This window comes from Chaetura pelagica, unplaced genomic scaffold (genome assembly GCF_000747805.2).
Source record: "Chaetura pelagica isolate M959 unplaced genomic scaffold, ChaPel_1.0 scaffold2, whole genome shotgun sequence".
In the NCBI taxonomy this organism is placed as follows: Eukaryota; Metazoa; Chordata; class Aves; order Apodiformes; family Apodidae; genus Chaetura; species Chaetura pelagica.
The window spans coordinates 1,765,044-1,792,543 of record NW_009952796.1 but is presented as its reverse complement, the minus strand read 5'-3'; the positions used below and the strand labels follow the sequence as shown (position 1 = coordinate 1,792,543).

At 37.6% G+C, this 27,500-nt stretch overlaps 1 protein-coding gene across 1 annotated transcript in view; it reads left to right on the top strand.

The window, feature by feature from the left end:
* The window catches only part of USH2A (Usher syndrome 2A (autosomal recessive, mild)), a 393,962-nt gene that overhangs the window by 212,895 nt on the left and 153,567 nt on the right, over window positions 1–27,500 (top strand). Inside the window, exon 37 of the mRNA XM_009994736.1 lies at window positions 17,835–18,014. Within this exon, the coding sequence (XP_009993038.1) occupies window positions 17,835–18,014 (180 nt within the window). The remainder of the gene's footprint in view (window positions 1–17,834; window positions 18,015–27,500) is intronic.

Here is a 27,500-nt window from a genome sequence, read left to right as displayed (position 1 = left end):
CTGTCTCAGCCTTGTGGTTTTTCAGCTCGAGAGGTGTGGGAAGAGAAGTTGACAGAGAAGACTGAGGCTGAATATGAGGTTGAATACCTCAGCCTTCTCTCCATCTGTTGTTACCACTTTGCCTGTCTCGGTCTTCAGGGCGCTTATGCTTTCTTTGACCTTCCTTTTCCGGCATACTTGTAGAAGCCTTTCTTACTACTCTTTATATCCCTTGCTAAGATCAGCTTCAGCTGTGCCTTAGCCTTCCTGGCCCCATCCCTACACAACCAGGCAATGTTCCTATACTTCTACCAGGATGCCTGTCCCTGCACTGCCCATGCATTTCCTTCGTGCCCTTTAGTTTGACCAGCAGGTCTCAACTCAGCCGTGCCAGTCTCCTGCCTTCCTTTCCTGAGTTCTTACACTTGGTGATCGAGACCTCATGTGCTCTATGGAAAGTGTCCTTAAAGATCTGCCAGCTCTATTCTGCTCCCTTGTCTCTGAGAGCAGTTTCCATTGGGATCCTATTGGCTATCTCCTTGAAGACCTGGAAGTTTGCTTTCCTAAATTCAAAAGTCCTGACTTGACTCTTTGCCTGATCCATGTCCCTCAGGACTGTGAACTCCAGCAGTGCATGACCACTGCAGTCCAGGCTGCCTCCAATCTTGACGTTACCTATTAGCTCTCCTGCATTGGTGACAATCAGGTTCAGTGTGACATCCCCTTTGATAGGGCTATCTCTTACCTGGTTTCAGAAGTTATCCTCAATGCACTCCAGGAATCTCCTGGATTGCCTACAGCTTGCCATGAGCGAGCTGTATTTGACATGTAATGTTTCAGCTGTGGCCTATTTTTATATGAAAGTAGGGATACTCAATTGCATAATGCCAAGAACCATTTCATAACTCTCCATCAGATATAAGAAGTATTATGAAAAAAAAAAATAATTAAAAGTCACAGTTTTTGGCAATTGTTCTATAAAACTGTAGTATTTATTTACTTAGATATCTGTTTCTAAATGAAGTAGAATTAGAGAGACTTGAAGGTAAAGAAGCCTGAATAAATATTGAAGCTTGTGAGGGCATATTACAGAGCTATCTATAATTTGATAATGTGGGAGTTATTGTGTTTGATCACGGAGTTGCATTCAGTATATCATTATCTTTTTCAACTGTTACTTAACTACATGGGACCTGAAAGGTCTGCTTTCAAACCTAACATATCTCCATGAAATTTTTGAGTTCCTTTCCCTTCTCTTTTTTTAAAGAGATGTTATGCCTCTGGGGGATGGACTCATGACTTACTTTTTGAAACAGGGAAATTCTTCTACAGCCCCTGGACAGGGTAAAGGATATGATGATGAGAGCTCCCCCAGTGTGCATTAGGGATTGCCTCAACCCAGGTGGAGGACCTTGCACATGGAACTTCACGAGGTTGATGCGTGGCCTTTTCTCAAGCTTATCCAGGTCCCTCTGGATGGCATCTCAGCCCTCAGGTTTGTCAGCCACACAGTGCAGCTTGGTGTATGCAAACTTGCTGAGGTTGCACTTGATACCACTGTCTGTGTCATCGATTAGGATGTTAAACAGTACTGGTCACAACAGGGAATGCTGAGGAGCACGTCTTGTCACGTATTTCCACCTGGACTTTCAGCCATTCAATACAACCCTCTGGATGCAACCATACAACCAATTCTTCATCTACTGATCAGTCCACCCGTCAAATCCACATCTCTCCAATTTTGAGAGAAGGGTGTTTGGGGGGACTGAGTAAAAGGCTTTACAGAAGTACAGATAGATGATGTCTGTAGCTCTGTGCTTGTACACTGATGTAGTCGCTCCATCATAGAACAATACTAGGTTGGTCAGGCAGGACCTACTCTTTGTGAAGCCATGCTGGCTGTCTCTAATTACCTCCCTATCCTCCATGTGTGTTAGCATGGCTACTAGGAGGATTTTTCCAGGCACAGAGATGAGGCTGACAGGTCAGTAGGTCCTAGAGTCCTTCTGTCTAACCTTTTAAAAAATGGATACAATGTTTCCCTTTTTCTAGTCCACCAAGGACTTCACCTGAGTGCCATGACTTTTCAAAAATCACGGTGAGTGTCTTAGCAAGTATATCAGCCAGTTCCTTCAGGACTCTGGGATGCATTTCATCAGGCCCCCTTAGGCTTACATATATATTCAGGTTCCTCACTTGGTCACAAACTTGATATTCTCTTACAGTGGAAGGGGACTTTGCTCCCCCTGTCTCAGCCTTGTGGTTTTTCAGCTCGAGAGGTGTGGGAAGAGAAGTTGACAGAGAAGACTGAGGCTGAATATGAGGTTGAATACCTCAGCCTTCTCTCCATCTGTTGTTACCACTTTGCCTGTCTCGGTCTTCAGGGCGCTTATGCTTTCTTTGACCTTCCTTTTCCGGCATACTTGTAGAAGCCTTTCTTACTACTCTTTATATCCCTTGCTAAGATCAGCTTCAGCTGTGCCTTAGCCTTCCTGGCCCCATCCCTACACAACCAGGCAATGTTCCTATACTTCTACCAGGATGCCTGTCCCTGCACTGCCCATGCATTTCCTTCGTGCCCTTTAGTTTGACCAGCAGGTCTCAACTCAGCCGTGCCAGTCTCCTGCCTTCCTTTCCTGAGTTCTTACACTTGATGATCGAGACCTCATGTGCTCTATGGAAAGTGTCCTTAAAGATCTGCCAGCTCTATTCTGCTCCCTTGTCTCTGAGAGCAGTTTCCATTGGGATCCTATTGGCTATCTCCTTGAAGACCTGGAAGTTTGCTTTCCTAAATTCAAAAGTCCTGACTTGACTCTTTGCCTGATCCATGTCCCTCAGGACTGTGAACTCCAGCAGTGCATGACCACTGCAGTCCAGGCTGCCTCCAATCTTGACGTTACCTATTAGCTCTCCTGCATTGGTGACAATCAGGTTCAGTGTGACATCCCCTTTGATAGGGCTATCTCTTACCTGGTTTCAGAAGTTATCCTCAATGCACTCCAGGAATCTCCTGGATTGCCTACAGCTTGCCATGAGCGAGCTGTATTTGACATGTAATGTTTCAGCTGTGGCCTATTTTTATATGAAAGTAGGGATACTCAATTGCATAATGCCAAGAACCATTTCATAACTCTCCATCAGATATAAGAAGTATTATGAAAAAAAAAAATAATTAAAAGTCACAGTTTTTGGCAATTGTTCTATAAAACTGTAGTATTTATTTACTTAGATATCTGTTTCTAAATGAAGTAGAATTAGAGAGACTTGAAGGTAAAGAAGCCTGAATAAATATTGAAGCTTGTGAGGGCATATTACAGAGCTATCTATAATTTGATAATGTGGGAGTTATTGTGTTTGATCACGGAGTTGCATTCAGTATATCATTATCTTTTTCAACTGTTACTTAACTACATGGGACCTGAAAGGTCTGCTTTCAAACCTAACATATCTCCATGAAATTTTTGAGTTCCCTTCCTTTCTCTTTTTTTAAAGAGATGTTATGCCTCTGGGGGATGGACTCATGACTTACTTTTTGAAACAGGGAAATTCTTCTACAGCCCCTGGACAGGGTAAAGGATATGATGATGAGAGCAAATAATTTTTTTCTAATGTATGTTGTATTTCTATATTTTTACACTGCCATCTCTAATGTATATTGTGAAAGTCTGCTTGATGTGTTGTTATCTTATCAATTCCTTACTATAGCATATGGTATGGTGAGATATCAGGTTGATGACATGGAAAATGTAACATGTAACTTAACACTTTCTCTGTCCTGAACTTGTTATTCCAACACATTAGAGACACCTCCTGATCTAATACTGAGTATTGGATAGATGTCCATGGCTTAGCTTCTCTTCTGTCCTTTTCTAAATCTTTCAAATTTCACATATGTATGTCTCTGTTTGACTGTCTAAATATTTTGTGTACACTGTTTTCCCATCAAATGGGTCTGCCATTCATCATATTTGTTTAAGATATCAGATAACTTTCCATTCAGCTATTTTTACATGTATGCATGCTTCATAAGAATTAAAATGAACCTGAGATCTTACTGGTTATTTCTTAGGTTGTATGTAATTCTAGAAGGCTTTCTAATGGGGCCAGGTAATCTTAAAAATATTGTTAAAGACTCAAAGTTGCTGTGGGGTTTTTCTAGTGATGGGGAATATCCTCTTACAGTGGAAACAACATTGAGGCAGTAAAGACTACATTCTAATACATAAAAGCAAGAGAGAATGTTCTAATTGTATAGACTTCTTGAAATTCCTAACCTTTTAATCCAATATAACTCTTTCTTAATGCATGTCCTGATTTTTCATTGCTGTTTAGTTCTGATGCTCTGGATGTTACTCATTTTTATATACTAGCATGTCAAGGTCTTGGTAAATACTATGTGCCAAGTCAACATGTATCAATAGCCAAATTAGAAGAAAAAGAAATATCATAAACTGATTAAAAAGGTCATTGTGGAATTGCAAGTGTGAAATGTAGACCAGCAGGAGATAGTTTGTATTTTCAGCCAATAGCGCAGGATGTGATAGTGGATTTTCCCATAGTTTTACCATGCTTTAACAATATATGCAAGAGAAATATCTGTATCATTTAGCCTTCATTTTCTAATTCAAGTGTTTATTTTTGTGACAATCTGTCTCTTTTAAAGTATTTGTTAAAATACCAGAAGGACCTCTATTGAGTCTGTTTTCACCATTCCAGGTGTGTTTTACAGAAGAGTATTTGTTTCTGGCAAACTGCAAATGGCATTCAAATATGATTTTAGAAATTGAGTGCTCTGTCCCAATTCTGCAACGCTTAGTTGTTTTGAGGCAACATGTTTTCCAGCAAAGACAAGTTGCTTTGCTTCAAGTTAAGTCCAGGTGCCTCCTTGGAAGAAATCTTCAGAAGAAATCTGTTTGCAATTGGTTAGTCTAAGGCATGAAATACTAATATTAACAGATCACAAACAGCTTTTCTCTCTTTAAAAGAAGTTAAAGTTCATGTTGTTATCTGATGCACTTCCAATTCTCTGAGGACTCAAGGAGGAAATAAAGGTGACAGAAACAGGCTTATTTCCCTCAAGTTGTTTCCTCATTCAACCCTGTTTACCCTCAGGGTAGTACAGATAAAGTACAGGGTCATTTTTAATTGCATCTGGATATCTGAAATTAAGTTCTAGTACAGAAAGAATCAGGTATTACTTTTTTTTCCAGAGAAGAGAGTCAGAGGAAATGCTTATCTTCCTACCTGTGTCAGATGACTGCATTAGCACAAAATGAATCCAAACCTGTAGTCCCTTGGATGTTGTGATGCATTTGAATGGAAGTTTGACATAAAGAGAATTCTTAATTAACTATATGTCCTTAGGGAGTTTGCCAACACAAAGTTGCATGGTTATTCTCAGAACATTTTGTTGCTCGATGTATGTTATTTTCAGTTTGACTTGCTTTTGTTTTGGTGTTTTGCATTTATCTATCTATCTAGTTAGTTAGTTAGTTAGTCATGTTAAACTTTTTGTAATGTGGTGATATATCATCCAAGGTTCTTGCTTTTCAGCAATGTAGTTTATCTGGTATTTTTGTAAGAGAAAATTATTCATCTGGTAACTCTTTTTATTTGAAGGTATTGTATCAGAAAGCTTCCTTGCAGCCTACTCATTCTCTTGACAAACTGGAGAATTTTGACAGCAGAACAGAGTATTTTCTGGTAAAAAGAAGGGGAAAGCTAAATCTATAAACAAGTTGAGTTTTGTATATATTCATTAGAATTTTGTTAGTCTAGTATTTTCAGTTTAATGTTTACTATATCCTTAGGGAGTTTGCCAACACAAAGTTGCATGGTTATTCTCAGAACATTTTGTTGCTCGATGTATGTTATTTTCAGTTTGACTTGCTTTTGTTTTGGTGTTTTGCATTTATCTATCTATCTAGTTAGTTAGTTAGTTAGTCATGTTAAACTTTTTGTAATGTGGTGATATATCATCCAAGGTTCTTGCTTTTCAGCAATGTAGTTTATCTGGTATTTTTGTAAGAGAAAATTATTCATCTGGTAACTCTTTTTATTTGAAGGTATTGTATCAGAAAGCTTCCTTGCAGCCTACTCATTCTCTTGACAAACTGGAGAATTTTGACAGCAGAACAGAGTATTTTCTGGTAAAAAGAAGGGGAAAGCTAAATCTATAAACAAGTTGAGTTTTGTATATATTCATTAGAATTTTGTTAGTCTAGTATTTTCAGTTTAATGTTTACTATATAAATATAAATATATATATTTATATACTAGATATATACTAGTAGAAGGAAACAGTAGAACTGTGATTTGGGCTTTTTTTAAAAGGTTCTACTTATAATCTTGCTTGGGCACAGTGCTTTCAGTACACTCTCCAATCAGTATCCACATACAAAATGTTAAGAATCAAGCTGATGCAAAAAAGCAATGTTTTCTGGGGGAAGACAAGCCACCTGCAGACGCCAACAGAAATGGGGAGAAGAATGCTAAAGCCCCATGAAGTTCCTAGCCTGTCTTGTGTTGAAGGCTTGAGAATGGAGAATGAAAATTCTGTGGGATGTTATCTTTAAACATGCAGAAGGTGGTAGTTGTTTTACATTTAGATCTGACAATTTAAAAAGAACACATAGATTTTTCAGAATTAAACATTTCAGAAATGACAAAGACATAGCCAACAGACAATTTAGACCAATTTTCATAGTGAATCTCTTTTAGACACAGTTGTTTGCATAATTACCTCAAAATACAAATATCTAAGTATAGATATGCATTTACAGTTGCTGCAACTGAATATGAAATGCCTGACAATAGATAGACCTTTGGAAGTGCATTAATATTTACAATAAAAAATATTTTACATAAATGGAAGTATTGTCATTCCATATATGTAATTAAAACATATTTATTTTAAGACAAATCTTGCTTATTTTTTACTATTGTGAGTAGTTAGTAAGCTTTTCCTCTTATGTAGCTGAATATTCAAGAAACCTGTAGCAAAGATCAGCTTTTTCCATAGTAGGTAAATATCAGGACTGTTTTCTTCCTGCATTTAATCACTTACCAAAGCTGTTTATAATATCTTGTATTCCTGTGCCAGGGTCAGACAGTTATGTATTAAGTATGGGAAAATTTATTCCACACCTTCCCCACTGCTGAAGTAGAATGCTTCTGTGGGAGCCCTTACCTGCTTACCCAAGTTAGCCATTAAGGAGATTTTTCATATTTCATCTCCTTCCTCCCCCATTTCTTCTATCTCCTTGTTTTTAGCTATGGACTAATAAAATTCAGTAGTCCTAAAAATGTCGGGGTGGGGGGGGGAGGAGAAAGGGAAATGTGTGATTTTCAAATAGACATGTTTAATCTGTTTGCTAGAGCAGGATTTAGGATATTTTGGCACTGGATATTTGCCATTTAAAGCTGTATTTGCATGGCTAGAAAACTCATCGTTTTGCATGCACTTTAGGATTATTATTATTGGTTAAGAAGAGAAAAAAGGAAGACCCAAGGAATTATACACCAGTCAGTCTCACCTCTGTGCCTGGCAAGATCATGCAGCAGATCCTCCTGAAGGCTCTGCTAAGGCACATGGAAAACAAAGGGGTGATTGGTGACAGTGAACACAGCTTCACCGAGAGAGAGTTGGGGCTGTTTAGCTGGGAGAAGAAAAGGCTCTGAGGAGTCCTTGTAGTGGTCTTCCAGTATCTGAAGGAGGCCTACAGGAAAGTTGGGGAGGGACTTTTTACAAGGGTTTGTAATGAAAAGACAAAGGGTAATGGATTAAATCTGGAGGAGGGGAGATTTAGGTTAGATATTAGGAGGAAATTCTTTAGTGTGAGGGTGGTGAGGGAAGCTGTGGAAGCCCCATCCCTGGAAGTGTTCAAGGCCACTCTGGATGGGGCTCTGTACAACCTGATCTAGTGGGAGGTGTCCCTGCCCATGCAGGGGGATTGGAACTTGGTGGTCTTTAAGGTCCCTTGCAAGCCAAACAATTCTATGATGCTATGATAATGTTTAGTCAAGCTTCGGTAAATTTTGAACAGCTTCACAATACACCATCTACTAGCACGGTTTCCTTCAGCACAAGACATGCTTTTCTATTCCTTGGTAGATGTCTCAGAGGAAAGCAAAATGGAAGCATTCTTTCTCTACATTGGAATACTTCTTTGGTGAAGACTCTAGCATAAGACTGCAGACAGTGTATTAATTGATCTTCTGCGTCTCTTCACATAGTTATGTTTTTGTCACATGTACACTGGTCTGTTTCTATTTTGTACAGTGTAATTTATTTGCTTTCATGTTATAAAGCAGATACATAGGACTGAACCCCTTTTCTGTGAGGAACGTATCAGTTCTTACAGGCTGAAATGCCTAGTGACCACTTCTCCTACCTCGGAATAGTCTAGGGAATAACAGCAGTCTTCTGGAGATGGCACTGGTAAATACTACTTAGTAAAAAGGAATTTGTCAATCAGTTCTCCTATTAAAACAATCTTTTAGTTAATGAATATCTTCCAGAGTTTTTAAATCACATGAAGGTTGAGGAGACTACCTTGGCAGTGCTTAGATATCTATAGTAAATCCTAAAAGCAAAAATGCAACTTATGACATTGGACACAAAATTAGTGTCAATGATGCAAATACATGTTGCAAACAAAAATATATATACTCTCCCTAGAGCTTCTGCAGATTAAATTCTGTTTGGAAACTTGTATATATTGACTTCAAACACAAATGCTTCTCTTTAGACACTAAAGTAAAACCAATCTATTTCCTTAGAGAAAGCATGATAAAAATTGAAGTTTGATAAGCTTTGGTGAAGTGTTTTTTTTTGTACTGTACAAGGACAATCTAATTAGATTGACTATGTAACTTTCTAGCATTATGCCAGAAAAGTCAAGGTACTATGATAGGTCATCCTTTTATGTGCAGCTGATGTGCCTGTTTATGTTACTCCACATGTTTTTGCCCCAAACAGGCTAGAGGGAGCTACTCTATAAGTAAGTATAGCAAATAGTCACCTGAGTGGTTCTGTCATTCTTTCAATCTACTAGAGCATCACTTATGATGCGTCATGTAAGGCAACTGGAAAAGCCAAAAGAACGTCTTACGTGAAATAAAAATCCTGGATCAAGTTTAGAGCTTCATTCTTTCCAAAGTATTACAACTAAGTGTAATGGCATTTGACAGTATTGGCAGTTTTTATATGACTTCTTTCAGCTAACTCAGCATTCAGAAAAAATAGTGTTCTCCTTTGTGATTGAAAGGGTTAAATAGTACCAATTCATTACCACTCACAAAAGGATTTATTTTTTTCTCATAAATCAGTTTTATTCCACATTTTTATTATTCCCTTGGGTCCGCTGCTCCAATTGAAATCAATACAAGTGCAAGTGACACAATCAATCTAGATATTTGATTATGGATTTGAGACTCCCAGTTCTGCCCTGTGTGTTTAGCTAGTCTCCTTCTGATGGTGTCCCTGGAGAATGGAAAATTCTTATTGGCATCCATGAATTATGGGCATAGATTCAGAAACCAGATACTGTGATAATCTCCATTTATGTACTGCTGCAGCTAAAGAAAGAAAGTTCTAACCATGGAAAAGCAGACATGAAGGTTTTAAATCTAACGCTTTCTGTTTGTTTGTTTGTTTTAAAATAAACTTTATAAAAAGTCTCATCATTTGTTTCTAAAACAAACAAAATTGATTACATAAATTACTAAATGCTCTATCATCAGGATATCATCACAAGTACAGAAGACATTTTTGCTATTTGGTACGTTATGGTCATTTATATGCAATGTATTATTATGCCTCTTGAAGTACTAAAATGTGCTGGAACACTTTCTCCTGTTCATGTTGGGATAAGAGCACCTGAACACTGGAAGCCTGTGTGTAATCCACATAAGTTGGTTCTATCCATGGAACGCTTTCCAGAGTTGGGTGGCCTTACCCTATTTTATGATTTCTTTAGGTCATGGACTGAGTTCCTTTAACGTGCCCCTACAACACTTAGTACGGTGTGCAGGGGGGTCCAGGACTGTTGCCCCTTGGTGCTGTTGCAGCAAACTGAGTCACAATCTAGATGGTTATACCTACAGTAGAGACCTAATACTGTACTGAATGCACTGTTTTAACTGGAAAGTCTAAATGCAACACACTCAGTTGCAAGACTCATTGGTCATATGTTTATGAAAGAGTAATGAGAAAACATAAAACAGTAATTTGAATAAAAAAGTTTTGTCCTGACAGTTTCATCTATAAATACAGAGTTTTTAAGTTGAAAGCCCCACGGCACTGAACTGGAAGCTCAAGAGGGTAGATCAGACCACACACTAAACATTCTTCTCTGCCTGCCATCATGACAGAGCCTAATGTCAGCTGCAGTCATTAACTATCCATGGGGTCTGTGCTAACTTTCTTGTATTAGCTCCCTCATCAAGCTGTGGGCTTTATTCATATTTCAGTATGTAGAATTAATGAGCATATAAATGCACATTCCTTTGTGTTTGTAACATTAATGATCACTTATTTCTACTGACAGGAACATGCTTTCATTGAAATGATTAGCCCTGCTTTGCCTTAGGGTTCTTGAAGTGTTCTGCAAATGTTCATATAATCATAGAACAGCTGAGGTCAGAGAGCACCTCTAGACATCACCTAGTCCAAACCTCCTTCTCTTAGCAGGGTCAGTTGGAGCACATTGCCCAGGACAGTGTCCAATTCGTTTTTAAATATTATCAAGGATGGAAACTCCACAGCCTCTCTGGGCAACCTGTTCCAGTGCTTGGCCAAACTTGTAGTAAAAAAGGATTTTTTCTTAGGTTTAAATAGAACTTCTTGTGTTTTTTGTATGTGCCGATTGTTTCTAGTTCTGTTGCTAAACACTGCTGAGAAGTGTCTGGCTTCTTTATGCCTTCACATCAAATATTTATACACATTTATAAGATCCTCCCACCTCCAGGCCTTCTGTTCTTGAGGCTAATCAATCTCAGTTGTCTCAGACTTCCTTTGTGTGACAGATGCTTCAAGCCCTTAATGGTCTTTGCGTGGACTCCACTCCATTAAGTCCATTTCTGGCTTGTACTGGAGAGCCCTGAACGGTACAAGCAGTCCAGATATTTTTTACCAGGGCTTCTGAATTGAGAGGTGGAATACCTTCCCTTGACCTGCTTGATGGTGTTCCTCCTAATGCAGCTCACGAGGCTGTTTGCCTTCTTTTTCCCAAGGACTCATCGCTAGCTCATTTTCAGCTTGTCAACCATGACCTCTGCGTCTTTTTCAATGCAGGAAAGCAGCTTCCCAGCATCAGTGCCCAGCCTGTACTGGGGACCAGCTCAGAGTAACAGACAGAATGTTCAGCATATGTTCAGCATTCTGTACATCTCAAGACAGTTTAAGGTAGCTGTACCAAATTTAAGTGTGTGAAAAGTCATAGAAGGCACCATTGCCTGTTTGAAAGTGAAGGGAACTGAGCTGTAAAAGAAACAATTCAAGTAGTACAGTCAGAAACTACGTCTTTGAGCCTATAAGGGCTTCATCTTGTACCTTGTTCTTTAAATATTTTGTTTTGGTTTGGTTTTGAGTCTTAAAACTAAAGACTGCTTTAGTTACCTGGGAAAAAGGAAAAAGCTAAGGTTTTTCAAAGCAGGTAATTGGAATGGTTCATTAATTACAGAAAAAAGAGTATTTTGGATTTATAGTTTTACAAGTTTGCGACAGTGCTTTAACGTTATCCGTCTTGCCTCATTCAGCAACTATGAGAATGAAGGTTTCCTGTGATGAGAAAGATTTTAAGTTTGGGCTTGGTCTGATGGACCAAGACCTTGATATGTCCTTGGGAGCAATGTGTCTATCCACTCAGAACCAGGGGAACAAATAGTGGTTCAGGAGATAGAGGAGCAAAGCTATCAGTGTACTCATCTGAAAAAATAACCAACAAAACAGAAACCCAAACCACAAAGAAAGGCCTCACTGCAAAACATGCTAAACACCCCTCCCCCCCCAGCTTTGCTGAAAAGAGGAATATGGGATGAATGCATAGAAACCCCTTCATAAGATCAGTGTAACGATTGGGATGACATTTGGAAACCAGATCATTATTACGGTTCTTAGGAAAAGAGAGTCACCAATAATGTAAGGGAAAGATTTTTGGCTGATTTTAATTGGAACAAATGAACTAATGGAAAGTCGTGGGGTTTTTTTATTCTGAATACTAAACTAGAAACAGTGAGGGAGAGAGGTAGAGAAGAAAAATCTTAGCTTGGAGGAGAACAGTAGCTTGTGCAGAACGTAATGAGGCTGAAGAACGGGCAAAACTAATGGACAAAAGAATGTGCTTACCTAAGAAGTGGCATTTGTATTCACAAAATTTCCCCTAGAAAGACTTGGTGCCAGAGAGTCAGAGACAGGGACTCATGCTCAGTGAGGATGAACAAGACAAATGGAAAGATGGGGAAAGGGGGGAAGAAGTGAGTTCTTGTTCAATTTTTGTTTTGCTGTTCTGACTAATTCTGCAGCCAAAGATAAGATGCTTAACCTCTGTATGCTTACACACATATAAAGCAGGCATAAAAATAGGTGTAAGTTTTTGTGCTAAGTAAGAGTGATTTTTGTATCATTCTTTAGATCCTTGTATGAACTGTTCATTGACCTGGATTTTTGCTACCTTTATTCTTTGAGTAGTCTTCTACAGTGGGCTTAGTTGTGCTTCTATCTGTATGCATATTGTGGAGCAATGTGCTCTCTAATGCAGAGGTTATCAGAACCTGGATGTACATAATGGTAACAGCATATAGACTTGTAATCATTTTTCAGAGCATGACACAAAGCCTTAAACTCTCCCCCAAAATACCTTTTGCTATGCAGTAGCCCATAATATATGGTGAACTTTTGTGATTAAAGCCTTCTGTCATCTTGAAATAGCAATCTTGAAATAAAATATTTGTGTGTGTTTCAGGCCTAAGTACCTTTTAGGTGGAAATCTCTTTGCATTTCACCAATTATGTTCCTGTAATATATGACTTAAATTCAGACAAATCTGGGGGTAAGATTAGAAGTCAGACAATTTCTAGGACACAGAAATAGAAGAGGAAGAAATGTTCTGTTTTACAAACGCAGTTCAGTTGTTGAAGTCCTAAAAGAATATGAAGAATATGAATAAGGAAGGGAATTTTCGACTCATATGTCCTGTATAATGACAGCAAGCTCTTGATGGTTAGGGAATGAAAAATATATGAGCTCCCAGTAAAGTTCTCCGCTAGCATGGCCTCCTTGCTTCCTGAAGTCAGCAGCATAGCTGAGTGAGTGTTTTTGTGATTCCAACACATTAGACTGGTTATTTTTAAACTTACTGTTTTTATAATCACAGATCAATAGTAGTAATAAACCCATTTGGTAATTTGGAAAAGATTGGCCATGCATATGAACATGAGTTTTTACTATTTGGTACATAGACAGGAAACATTTCAATTACCTTTTTCCTTAAAAGTGTTAGTTTTGGTTCAGTTGGGAACAGTACCTTTAAATGTGGCAATGTCTAGGAAAAAAAAGCAATTTTAAAATGTGAGATGAATGTGTTCAGTTTGTATTATTTCTTTTTTTCCATTGCAGTCTTTGTCATGAGAATGGTTTCATGTTGTACCATTTCCTGTGCTCATTACAACCTTTGTCACATGAATAAGATATCAGAACGCTAATGACTAATATACAGTATTCTGTGTCTGCTGATACTATACTGTACTACTGTGACCTTTGCAATATTATGTATTCTGATTGGCTGTCCATTTCACCTCTTCCCCACAAGTTAATAAGGCTGTAAAAAGGAGAGAAGTTGAAATGGCCAGCCAGTCAAATTACAGAATATTGAAAAGGTCAGAGCAGTACAGCACACAGAAAAAAATTACGGAATATATGAGGCATTAAAATTCTTGTGACAATGATTATAACAAGAATGGAAAAGGATACCCATTTATGTTATTTCAATCTAGTGAACCCCATAGGATGATGGACCCAAGACAGCAGTAATTTACGCACCAGCAACCCACTGGAGTTTTATTCACCTATTTACAGAGGTACTCAGTAACAGGAGTGCATGTCTGCTCAGGAGCCCACTGCAAAGTGTCCACGCAGAAGCAAGGAACCTTCAAACGCAAATCCTTACCAGCTAGAGTGCTATGTGAAGCTTATCACTTTCAAACAATTATTTTGAATTAAATATGTATTTGGCTATCTTTTAAATGTAAGCATGTTTTATTATTTCACTTGTGTACATAGTTTTTATGTATATGGATATCCTGTAGCCCTAATTTCTTCATTTGAATAATGTTTTCCTGAAAAACCGAGATACTTTAATCTGGTATAAATTGGGAATAAACCTGATACAGCACAGCTTTTTCTTAAATACCAGACTTAGTTGAAGAAGTCCCTCAGAAATAGTGGGGGAAATATGGAGAGCCTTATGAACAGGAAAGCTAGTAAAAGAACAAAACCAACACAATGCAAAAATGTGGAAAGATTAAGGAGCATGGCGATGCCTTTCATGTCTGTGAAGAATTCAGTCTTTTTTGAGAGGTTGTAGGAGATGGTGGCTCTGAGCCCCCTTCCATCTGAATTTGTCTTCTGGTAAGGGTACTTGCATGCCTGTTGAAGGACATGGTGAGCCGGTTTTAGGAGTTTGTTGTCTCCCTCCTTAGTTTGTTTGTGTTAGCTGTGTTTTTAGGGGATCTTGCCTGTTGGAGCACTGCTGACTATTCATGACTATGAGGTAGAAGTGTACAGGAATAAGGAAGTATTCTGGTAGAAACCACTTTTCTGAAGTAAAACAGTGTCTCTTAGGACTTTACCAATGCCTGATGCACCTGCTATTTAGGTCTGTGGCAGACTTGCTGGTAGCCTACAGTAGGACCTGTCGGCAGAATGGAAAGGAAAAACACAAATGAAAAATGGAAACAGAGAGGCTTCATCCACTTATACTCACAAATTGGGTCCACACTGGAACAGCAATGGCACCGAGTGATAGGACAGGGTTATCGCTGTATCACTTTTCAGGCTGAACCTATGGGCCTGTGTTTTCCAGCCCACTGAAAGCAAAATTTAAGCATTGAGAAGTGGCAAAGCTGCATATTGCAAGTCATCCCCAACAAGACCTGCATTTAAAAAATGTTGTTCTAATATTTTACTTGCCAGTAGCAGTAACTGGGCTGGCAACTGCAATTAAAGACCTTTTTTCTCTGTAAAATTTAGGTTAGGAAACTTGAAGGTGCTCCTCAGCTTTTTATTAAAGGCAGTGAGAAATTTTCAACTGCTATGTTGTCTGACTCATTGTAAATTTGCAAGTTCGTTTTTAGCTGAATAAAATGCTTATGTAATTACATACTTCTTCTAATTATTGAGTAATTATATACTTCTTATAATTGCCGAGTAATCACTCTGCTATAACCAGAATTTAATGTTACAACTAATTGTATAATTACTGTATATTAATGTTGTTATCCAGGCAACTTGGAATGGAGTCTTATCCTTTAATTCCTTCTCTGTTATACAAAGATGTATTTTGAAAAATTATAGTAGAGTTAGCCTTTGGAAGAAAGTTTAATAGTGGAATAGAAGTATCTGCAGAAGAAGTATGTGCTTTCATTCTGGGCTCCAGTGGATGAGGATAAAAATATTACCATGTTAAAACTGTACTGTAGATAGAAAAAGCTGAGTTTTCTCAGGAGCCAGTCACATAAATTGCTGTTAGAGATCCTACCTTTCTGCTTGAAGTTGGAATCTATCCTATGTACCGTAACCTGTCAAGACTGGATTGTTAAGCTTTCCTACACATTACAGGTAAAACATTTCTAAAATACATCTCTTTTCACAACCAGCCAAGTCCTTGGGTGTTTCATGTTACTATGATCTTAGGAATGTATATGTCAGTTGACCACTTTTAAGGGCTTTATTGTTGTTAATGAAACAATAGGTGCGTATAACATTCACCTACTGTTTGTTGGGCCTTGCAAATAGCAAGTTGCAGGCTGCTGGATGGTGCACAGAAAAACTCTGATAGATAATGACAGAAATGGCTGAGTAGCTTGGGTACATAAGAGTAATCTCAGACAAAATTACTTCTGAGGAACTGATATGTCTGTACATGGAATGTCTAAAGCGTGTTTGTTCTTGCATAAGAAGCTTTGTCTCCGTTGCTGTTTCTAAAAAGGTGTCTCTCAGGCTAATGTAAATCTCAGTGAAATCCAAAATGAATCCATCAGGTTTCATGAAGTTGTTTTGCATTGCACGATTGCGGTCTGTCTGGGGAGTCTGGTGCTATGGCATGGTATATTCCAGGTAGAATTTGAGCAATGAGGAGCTAGGCTACAAGGGACATTTATACAAAGGCTTGTGTAAAACTCTGCCTCCTCAAAACCTCAGAAAGCAAATTTGCCATGTATTACCAGCATAATAATGAAAAACACCCTTTGTGCAGCTCTATGGATATCAAAATAATGGAATGGCTTGGGGTTGTATTGTAAGTGTATCACAGACTGCTTATAGGAATCCCAAAATTAGAAGGAAGTCCAGATCACTCATTCAGGGTGAAGTGTAATGAAAGTGTGACTGGAACATACTGCATATTCACATGTTCGTACACGTCAGAGAAGCATGGAATATTTAAAAAACTACCTTAAGTTGTAGTAACATGTCTGTTCTAGCAGTTCATTTAAAACTTACATAAAATTGAGTAAACCCAATGAGTTTCACTGAAATTAATTAAGAGAAAGTTTCTAGGGTTTTAAAAATTCTATCTTATTTAGATTTTGTAGAGGACTCAGAAGTGAGTATTCATCTTCAGCCTGTCAAAATACCTTAATGAATTTAATATCTTTTAAATGTCTATATTCTATTTAGTCTCATTCTTATACCTGTGGTTGTGGACTTCTGTGATTCTGCTGTTGTTTGTAACGCAGAATTTCCATCAACTTCAACATGAGACCTCTCCATGGCATGATGGATAGTAGTAATAATATTAATAATTTATATAGCACTTCATATGTTCAAAATATTGGATAATCTTTAAATGAGATCAGCTTTTCTCAGATATGTGAGTGAAATCTTCACTGACTGAAAAAAAAGAAATCTTTACTTGACATACCATTTTTAAAAAATCTATTTTCCAGTCTTACTCATCAGGTATTTTTGAAAGGTTTATTTCATTATTTTTCTAGGTTAGAATATTGTCTTATCTTGAATTTGAGATCTTAAACAGGTTGTAAAGGACATGTAGGTTGTTGTGGTGTCCTCTGATAATTTCAGCTGATAAAGCAAATACTTCAAATCCTTATATTATCGATGAGAGGACTGCAGGCCATGCTGGAAAGTATGTGTTTCTTACTGCATAGGACTAATTCTTACGTATGCAGTGGAGTGAGCTTATAAACTCATAAAGTAAGTATTTTTTCTGGTGAATTCCAGAAGTGCTACCAGTCTTTCACAGGCGTAAAGATCAACCTTAATGGCTTGAATTAGCAGTTACCACAGAACTGTTCTAAAAATGAATAATTTCTGAAAACTGGCTTGTCTGCAGCCAGCACTCAGCTTTCCAACTGCATGGTTGGTTCATTTAGTTTTGAGGTTTTAAAAGTACCACTAAATGATGGTGAAAAGAGGAGAAAATTGTGAATAATATTTTTTCTTCCAGATAGGCCATCTTCCAGTGTTATTGGTATCAATGGTGTCTTATCATTTGAATGGAAATTACTTGGTTCCTAAAGACAGTGAGTTGTAGCAGATGCAAGATCTAACGTTTGTTCTTCTTCCCTTCCCCCCTCTTTTTTTTTTTTTTTTCTTTTTTTTTTCTTCATAACAGCTAATGCAAATTATTCTATTGTAAATGATACTCGGATGCTATGCAACAGCAAGGAATCCAATGTATGGGTACCTATTAAAGGACTGATTCCATTTTCTAACTACACGGTGCAAGTGAAGGCTTCCAACAGCCAGGGCAGCTTGATAAGTGATGCTATAACAATAGTCATGCCTCCAGGAGGTAAGTAAGAATAAGTGCCTTTTCTGTGCATGTAACAATTACACAAATACTCTGCTGAACAAAATGTTCTTTATTATTGCAACTGAGGACTGGAAGTTCAGACGAATATGTTTGCATTGGTAGTTCTCACTAACAAAATTGTTCTTTTTAGCTTCTAATTTGTCACATTGCTCAATTTAAGAACTAGAGAACGAAAACGGGTAGTTGTACAGCTAACGTATTATGTAGGTGAGAAATGCATTATATACTTAAACTTTTTTCAGTGAATGGTGTTGTATCCTATCATGGATGGCTAATCTAATCTAAGAATATAGAATCACAGCAATTTGTAATCTGTTTTAGAATAAAAGTCGTTAAGTGCTGACAAAGAGCAGTCACGAGGTAGACTTGGAGAATTTGTTTAATAATAGTAATATAAACCACTGGTAGTATGTTGAGCCAGAATCCTCATACTGGTGTAGCTGTAAGGAAGTCAATTGCAATGTGCTGATCTACAGTGATTTGGGCTCTAAATCACTTTTTGATATTATCTTAATAAAAATTTGAAATACGAGATTTGAGCAAATACTCCCTGAACACTGGCTAAATATGTATTTATTATTTTTTTTTTAGTGAAAGCTTAAATTTGTAACTGATGTATAAATGTGTTCCTTTTGCATTCTTTTTTTCATGGAGGTCATAGTGAATTAGCTTTTGTTGAATAAATGTCAGTGGAAACAATTAATTTAAGGCAATTTTTAATTCTAAAGTGAGAGCCCAACAAAACTTGATCTTGAGAGATGTATAGGTGTAGCTGATGAGAAGGAAAAGTGTAGAGTGAAATATATATAATTTGAAAGTAAAAAAAAAATATTAAATAATCCCCCATTAACCTTACAGCTCAAAACCACAGTTACTCTTGGAACATTTTGCTTGCAAACACATGCATTGCTTTGGAGCCAAAACAACAGAAAGAATTCTGAAAAGTGAATAGATAAAATGCAGAGTTTGTATGACAGTTTACTGAGTAAAATAGAAAAGTTAAATTCCCAGCACATTTTATACTTTTCCAATTCAATTGCCAAATCATAATATTAATAAATATACATTGTTATATAGTAATAAAACCGGATCTGAGTTTTACTGCTACTTTCAGAGTGAGCAGTAAGACACTAACATTTCTAATCCCACTGTCACATTTCAATTTTGTGTGTAGAAATAAGAAAATCTGGTAGTGAAAATTTACCAAATGAGAAGGTAAAGGATCTTTAAAGATAGGCAAGGATGTGCACAAGTTTATGACAGCCATTAAGATACACTTTCTTTCATCATTAGATTGTTGTTGATTACAATTAGAAAACTTATAGCTTTGAAATTATCTTTTTTATGACCTTGTGGTAGTTTAAAAGCAATACCTCATTGATTAAATAGGTTTTACTTCATGCTTCCTTTTAGTTAATGATCTGAAAACATATTATCCTGATTTACACATAAAATCATGCTGAAAAGCATGTGGCATTCACTAGGATACGTGTGTTTAAGTAGAATTAAATTAGCAGTGAGAGTTATTAAAGACATCTTCCATACTATTGTCCAGTGGACTGTGATCTGTAGTGAAATGAATAATAAATGAAGCAGTGCATATGAGAGAAGTAGTCTCACACACACTATGTTCTCACTATATTTGTACACACAGACAGACACACAGGGGTATGTCTAGGACAACATATGTTTGCTTTTCTATGATGTTTGTTAAAATGACTCTTTGAATGTCATATAGAATTCCATTACATGCTAAATTATAATGGCAATTTTACACTGGCTTGTGTTTAGTGCCTTCACTTACAAATCTTTCTAAATCATTAAAGGAAATCTAGAGCCTACTGAAATCAGAAGGATTTTTTTTTTATTTGAGTGCCCAAGATTTCACTTGGAGAGAACTTTTGCTTGATCAAAGACTGAAGAGGTCTCATTACACACAAAATCACAGCCTTTTAATGAGTATTAAAATGTAGCGTTCCCTTTTCAAGGATAACGAAGAATGCTGTTTCAAAAATTTGTATTGTGGGGAGTATTTAATGGACCTTGGTGGAAGATTGTGTAAGAGGGAGTGTGATAGAGGACAAAGGAGAATTTTATTTTGAAGTTACTGTAGATCACTGTTTTTCAATTATGATACACATTTTCTTCCAATATGCATTTCTCATTTAATTTTTAAATTAAATGTATTGCACATAATATAAACCACACCAAATCTTCCGTGCTACCTGATTGAGTTGTATCTTAATTTCTCAACAAGCTTATTGGCCATGCTTAAAGTCAACACTTAAAAAAATATAATCTTGGAAATAAGGAATATATTTTATCTAAGCTCTTGACTAAAACAGCAGTGCAGGTTCAAGAGTTCTTGGAAAGAATAAAAAAAATAAAAACTGAATCCAAATGTTAATCCATAAATATGAAACTTTCTTTTGACCCTTACCCTGTAGTGGTCTGGAGTTACTAATGGGGTTAGGATTTCAACTCTTAATGGCACTTGGTGCATTAGTGTTTTGTATGCATGGAATTCAGCATTCAGTTTAATAAGTGGTTGACATTGGTGATGTCCCTTAATTTGCTTAAATCTAATTGGCTCTTTTATCAGTCAAACCTGTATGGATTGGCAATTGATCAGAAAGGGTCAGCCATGACTGTGCATGTACTTAAATGCTGGAACCACCAGTTAAAGTCACTGTTGCATAATAAGAAGCTGAAACCATGAGAACAAATGATCTTCAGAGTCGGAAGGCAAAAGAAAGAGAAGTTTTTCAGGATGTTCAAGTTCAGAACAAAGGCATTATGGAGTATATAAATTTTAAATACACTGCTTTTTGCCTCAAGACTTAAAGCTTTTTTTTCCAGATGAAATGAAATCTTGCCTGAAACTGTCTTTGTTACATCAAAGAACTGCATAGAAAGGTAAAAGAGATGGAAGAAGCATAAAAGGGCATAGTTTAAAATGATTAGTGACAAATTTCATACTGCAGAGGTACAGGTAAATTTTTTTGAGTTTTCTGGGGTTTTTTCCAAAAGAAAATAAATCATTTTGTTTGTCTCATCCTAAACTGTTTTGGTAGAAGTTATTAAAAATTATATACTAGCGAGAGATTTACATTAATTTGAGGATGCCAACCAGTTCTAAAGAGCATATTGTTTTAGAATTAAATTAATTAGGTAAGTGATTGAAAGGATACAGTGGATGTAAAACTGCAAAAATCTGGTAGAAAATCTTCTGTACGGAGTTCTTGGTTATATATTTTTATTTTCACTGAGTGCTATTTCTGATGTTGTGGCATATGAAGGACCCCATTAATTTAGGATTGCTTTGTAGTAAGTGATGGTAAGCTTACAGAAAAGAAAGTTGCAATCACTACTGGTACTAGCTTGTACTCCAGATAAATCTATTTGTTCCTTGCGTTTGACCACAGAAGCCTTTGTTGGGAAGAGAATGTGAAGTCCCGTATACAGGAAGGAAGAAGATAGATCATGTTGAAAAAATAGGTGCAAAGAGAGATAACGGAGAGAAACAGGCTGCTGATTAGATGGGAAGCAGGAAGGTGGAGGCTCAGTCATCACCTCCAAAGCACAGGAAAGGACTGAATTCCCAAGTAATCACAAGAAGTATGAAGCTTGTGGATGGTGATTCTGTAGCACATTGCAGTTTTCTCTGTGTGGTTACTTGTGTTTTGGATTCCAAACCTTTAACTTGGTGCTGACTTACCTATAGAAAAGACCCTCAGAGAACTGATATACATTCCCTATGAAAGACCTAAAAAGGAAGATACTCTGAAAAAAATATTAGCCTAAGAAGTGAAGTGCCACTTTTCTGTGTCATAATTTCTGGAATATGTTGTTCCTTTATAGGCTGTCTGACATGCACAACATAGGAATATCTACCTGGGAAAGATGTCAGACAGATTTTGCCTTGGACTCTTACTCACCCACCGTTTATCATAGAATCATTGAATGGTTAAGGTTGGAAGGGACTTAAAGATTATCAGGTTCCAACCTCCCTGCTATGAGCAGGGACACCTCACACTAGACCAGGCTGGACAAAGCCTCATCCAGCCTGGCCTTAAGCACCTCCAAGGAGTGGGCTTCCACAACCTCCCTAGGCAACCTATTCCAGTGCCTTCCTACCCTCATGGTGAAGAATTTCTTCCTGATGTCTAACCTAAAGCTACCCTCTTCCAGTTTAAAACCATTACCCCTTGTCCTGTCACTACCCTATCTGGTGAAATGCCCCTCCCCAGATTTCCTGTAGGCCCCCTTCAGATACTGGAAGAACACTATAACATCTCCCTTTAACCTTCTTTTCTCCAGGCTGAACAGCCCCAACTCTCTCAGCCTGTCTTCATAGCAGAGGTGCTCCAGCCCTTTGACCACCTTCATGCCCCTTCTCTGGACCCTCTTCAACAGCTCCATGTCTTTCCTGTGCTGAGGGCTCCAGAACTGTACACAGTGCTCCAGGTGTGATCTCACCAGAGCAGAGCAGATTGGAGAATCGTCTCCCTGGTCCCTCTGGCCACACTTCTTTTGATGCAGCCCAGGACACAATTGGCTCTCTGGGCTGTGAGCGCACACTGGCAAATCATGTCAAGCTTCTCGTCTAGTACTACTCCTAGGTCCTTCTCTTCAGGACTGCTCTCTAGCCCTTTTCCCCCCAGCCTGTATTTCTGCCTGGGTTTGCACCAACCCAGGTGCAGGACCCTGCACTTGGCTTTGTTGAACTTCATGAGGTTGGCATTGGCTCACCTCTCCAGCCTGTCAAGGTCCCTCTGGATGGCGTTCGCTCTTTCTAGGGTGTCAACTACTCCACACAGCTTGGTATTGTCAGCAAACTTGCTGAGGCTGCACTCAGTCCCACTGTCCACGTCGTAAACAAAGATGCTGAACAGCACTGGTCCTAGTACTCACCCTTGAGGAACACCACTCCGCTGGGACACTGAACCATTGACCACAACTCTCTGGGTGCAGCCATCCAGCCAATTACTTATCCACTGAGTGGTCCATCTGTCAAATCTATGTCTTGTCAGTTTGGAGACCAGGATGTCATGTGGGATGGTGTCAAATACCTTGCACAAATCCAGGTAGATGATGTCAGTTTCTCTGCCGTTATCCACCATCTCTGTAGCCTTGTCATAGAAGGCCACCAAATTGGTCAGGCATGATTTGCCCTTAGAGAAGCCATGTTGAATGTCACCAATCACCTCCTAATTTTCTATGTGCCTTAGCAGATTTTTCAGGATGATCTGTTCCATGATCTTGCTGGTCCCTTGTTGTGTTCAGGATGCTGTATACCTCTGCCTATGTGCTTGGGATAGTTCTCAGCAGCAAGAAATGAACCTACGTCTTTGTAGCTGTTGATGTCCGTTCAACATCTGAAGAGGATAGTGTCCTGCAGCCAGAGGATTTCTGCCACTGCTAGTTTAGGTAGCAACACCTCTGAGACTGGATATTGAACCACATCAGAAAATCACTGATCTAATTATGCAAAGAAATACAAGCCACATCATACAACATATATTCACGTCTGAAAACATTTACTTGTGCAAGTTGATCACTGAAGCCAACACGCCTCTTTACATGAGTGAATGTTCAGTAAAGAAAGCAAACTCATGCCAGAATTATTTAGGAAGAAAAACCAAACCTGAGTATGCTAGAATTTCCCTGTGAGACAAGTTTAGTTTTCCATGATGCTTAATGTCACAATAGAGTCATGCCATAAAACTTGTTTTGAGAGGATTTTCTTTACTATAAAATTCAAATATTTCTGAGACATTAGCTGTCTTTCTTATTTATCTCCCTCCACACCTTTTTTCCCCCAGTTATTTTTTTTTTCTTTCTTTCTAAAATTTTATTCCCTATAAATTTAGACTAAAATCCAATGAGATTCTTTTTCCCTAAATCTTCTGTTTTTTAAAAAACTTTTCTTCTCTTACATTCTCTTCTGTCATTTCTTGTAAAGGTAGAATACTAAAACCAGAATTTAAAAATTAAGAAAAATAAATGAAAGGTCACATAGGAAAAACATAATCTTCTGTCATAATTCTGTTTTTTTTTCATTTAAAAAATAATTAAAAAAATCTAAATTCTTAAACATTTGCATAATATCTCTGTAACTTCATAATAATAAAATCTCCAATTTTGATGAAGAACAGGAAATGTTTTAAACAAAATAATTGCAAAGAAGGCAACAGAGGTGGGATGGGGAGTGTTAATGGACAGTTCTTAAAGAAAAATTGTGACTATATCTCTTCTAGAGGTAGTTTAAGGAGAGGGCAGGATAGCATAGGGAGGGGGAAAGAGCTCTTCTACATCTCTCATCAATGACCTAGCTAATTAAAGAGTGTCAGTGGCAAGCTGTGTTAATTGTCTGTTCCAGTTCCTTTTGTCCAGAAAGATGATTTCAAGGGGATATAACGGTAGGACTGCAAAAGTGCTTGTGTGGAAAACTGGGATTTGTTCTAATGAAACAATAATTCTCTAACCTCTGCAGTATTGAACTGATTGTCATTTTCATTAGTTCTACTTTCTTCTTTTATTCCCCTCTCCCAGTCTGATCAGCAGATCTTTCAGTGAGTTGTATCCCTGGTTTTGGGTGGCTGTTTTGGGTGGCAAGAGAAGAGAGAAGTAAGTCTATTGCTAAAAGGTTGCATCTTCAGACTCTGGCAATGGGAAGCACAGAGCTGCCCACATCTCTGCTTGCTTTCCTAAATTGCAGCCAGCTGGGGCTCAACCTAACTCCACACATCATAAAGGAATGCCTCAAGGTTCCTTTAAATTGAGCCTTAATGTGAGTCCCTACTCATAAAACTGGAGACTCCCAGAAGGCAATGTCTTTTTTCTTCTGATTGCCTCCTTCCCTTTGTCCCTGCACCCTATCCTTTTGAGGCTAGGCAGTTGGCCCAGAGTCACAGCTATGCTTTTTCCTTGCTCCAGACATAGGATACCTTTATTTGTCAGTTCTTAGATTGCTTTCTGTCTTCTGGTGCTGCATGAAACAGGCAGGAAGATCAAAATTTCTGTTTTAGTTGTCTAAAAGAACACGGATGTTTTTGCCTACTTGGGGAGAGCCAGATGAGAAAGGGAGAACTGTGCAATTGCTTGAAATGGCCTGTTGATCAACTATAGGCTGGCAATTAACCTCATCGTAAAGGTCTTACTCCAGGTCTTTCCAAAACCTTAGCATGAGGTCCAGGTGGCACTTAGGATCTCTTGGAAGAAATCTGTGATAGAGCAGGTTTCACACTGGAAAACTACAGCTTGATTGTACTTCTGAAAAACAGAAGAATATAGGAAAATGGGGAAAATTGCCTACTGTGTAATTTACTAGCAATTTAAAATTATTACCTACTGTCACATAAACCTATTTTGAACCAATTTCAATTGTACATAAAAAAAGATGCAGTTTAGATGGAGTATGCAATTTTTATATTATCATATTTGTTTAGGTTTTTTATCCATTCCCTGTATCTGAACTAGAATGTTCGGTGCTCTAATTAGAGTAAGCATCCTTTATGTGATAAATTAGATTCTTGTGTTGAAGGAATTCTACAATAAAATATCTGTAGAATTAAAAAAACCAAATTTAAATAAAATTTAAATTCCTAGTGAAAACACACTGAAGACATTTGAAAAATCACACCAAGAATTTTGCCTTTTGAACCATTTTCCAGATAGATGCAAGTATTAGGAATTGGATCAATTTTTGTGTTACTTTGCTTCTATAGGTTTATTTTTTTTGTTTGGGTTTTTTGGGGGTTGGTTATTGTTTGGGGGGAGGGAGTTGGCGGTTTGGGGGGGGGTGTTTTTTATTATTTATTTTGTTTGTTTGTTTTGGGCTCTTTTGGTAATTTCATTCTATATTTTTTACACTTGAAGCATCTAGATTATGGAAGTTGGCCTGCTGATCATAAAGCACTTTACTCAATACTTTGCACAGCTGAGAAAGCTTTGAAGTTTCTCTGTTTGCAATGAACTTTGTGAGCCTCCAGCAAAGTTCTGTCACCCTGTTACTTATTCATTATGTTTCCAGATAAAAAAACAAACAAACAAACAACAAAAAACTTAATAAGGGAAAAATTCAGCATGTCATAAGATCTTGCTGAGGCTGAAATGTAGAGGGAATCAAATCACTTTTCTTTTTCTCTCTTTAGCTGGGAATAAAACTAGAGATGGTCTTTCTTACATATAGTGGTCATAAAAGTGCTTTTGTTTTTTTTCTTGGTTTCCATTACAGTTAAAGATAAGTCCTACTGACTAAAATTTGGGAGTGTTCTGTGTAGTTTGGAAATAGATCTGAAACTGAATATTAAAAATCTTTAATTATTTATCTGAATTCTTAAAACACTTTTTAGAATTAAAATATTTTTCCTCCATGTAGCTAATGCTGTGTCCTAGTGGTGTTTTAAGTGTGACTTTTACCTACTTTTTCCTAGTAAAGTGCTTCTCATTCTGTAACATCCAAGCAGTTGTCTTTGGGCTAGTTAACTGGCTATCTAAGGAGAAACAAGTTTCTCTGTAAAAACAGAAAGGGAAAGAAAAAGGAGGTTGAGAGGGAGCCAGTCATTAGTCACCATTTCTTCTGTGAGGTCCCCATAATACAGCATTGTTGCATACTACCCTCTTTCTTACAACAAGGGTGGCACAAAGAGTCTGTATCCCATAGTGATTCCTGACATTTGACAGTTTTTCCTCACTGTGCTATTATTTCTAAACATTTATTTTTGTGTCTGCATGTACTTACAGATGGACATACACAAATATGTGTATGATATATTAGCACATGCATGTTCATGCATACATGCTGGATTTTTGTCGGTTTTAATTTGGATCTGTATGGAGGTCTTCTTTATTCTTCTGACAAAGAAACACTATGCTCTTAGGTTAATCCAGATTAGTAAAATAAGAGAGAACAGGAATTAATGTATTTCATGTCAAGATGGGATACATGCAGTATCGAATTATATTAATTCTTAGTATTTGTCTACTGGCATCTTTATTATTTTTACAAATACGTACTAATTCAGTTTTCCAATAGGCTTCTGAAGAGACTGAGGATTTTTATTCCCATTTTACAAATAGATAGGAAGACAGGCATTTGTTAGCAAGGGAATGTAAAAGAGATTTTTATATTCAACCTTGTGCTGAAAAGTATAATATACATGTCAGAAAGCTTTTCAGCCTCTCTCCTTGTCCCTCAGCTTAGACTGGGGGATTGCTTCTCCATAAAAGTTGTCACTGTAGTTGAGTGTGATGGCTACTGTGTACATAGAAAATACATTAATTCAGGTTAACTGGTTTTAGGTTTTAGATTGTCTAAACAGCTCTCATAGAATACCTAGAAAGAGAAGAAGTTGAATGAGTGAAGAGATGGCATTGCATTAGGAAAGAATACATCTCTTTTCTCTATTTTTTCCTTCCACCAAAGTGAGTGCTCTTTCATACTAAGAAGCTTGTTTGAGG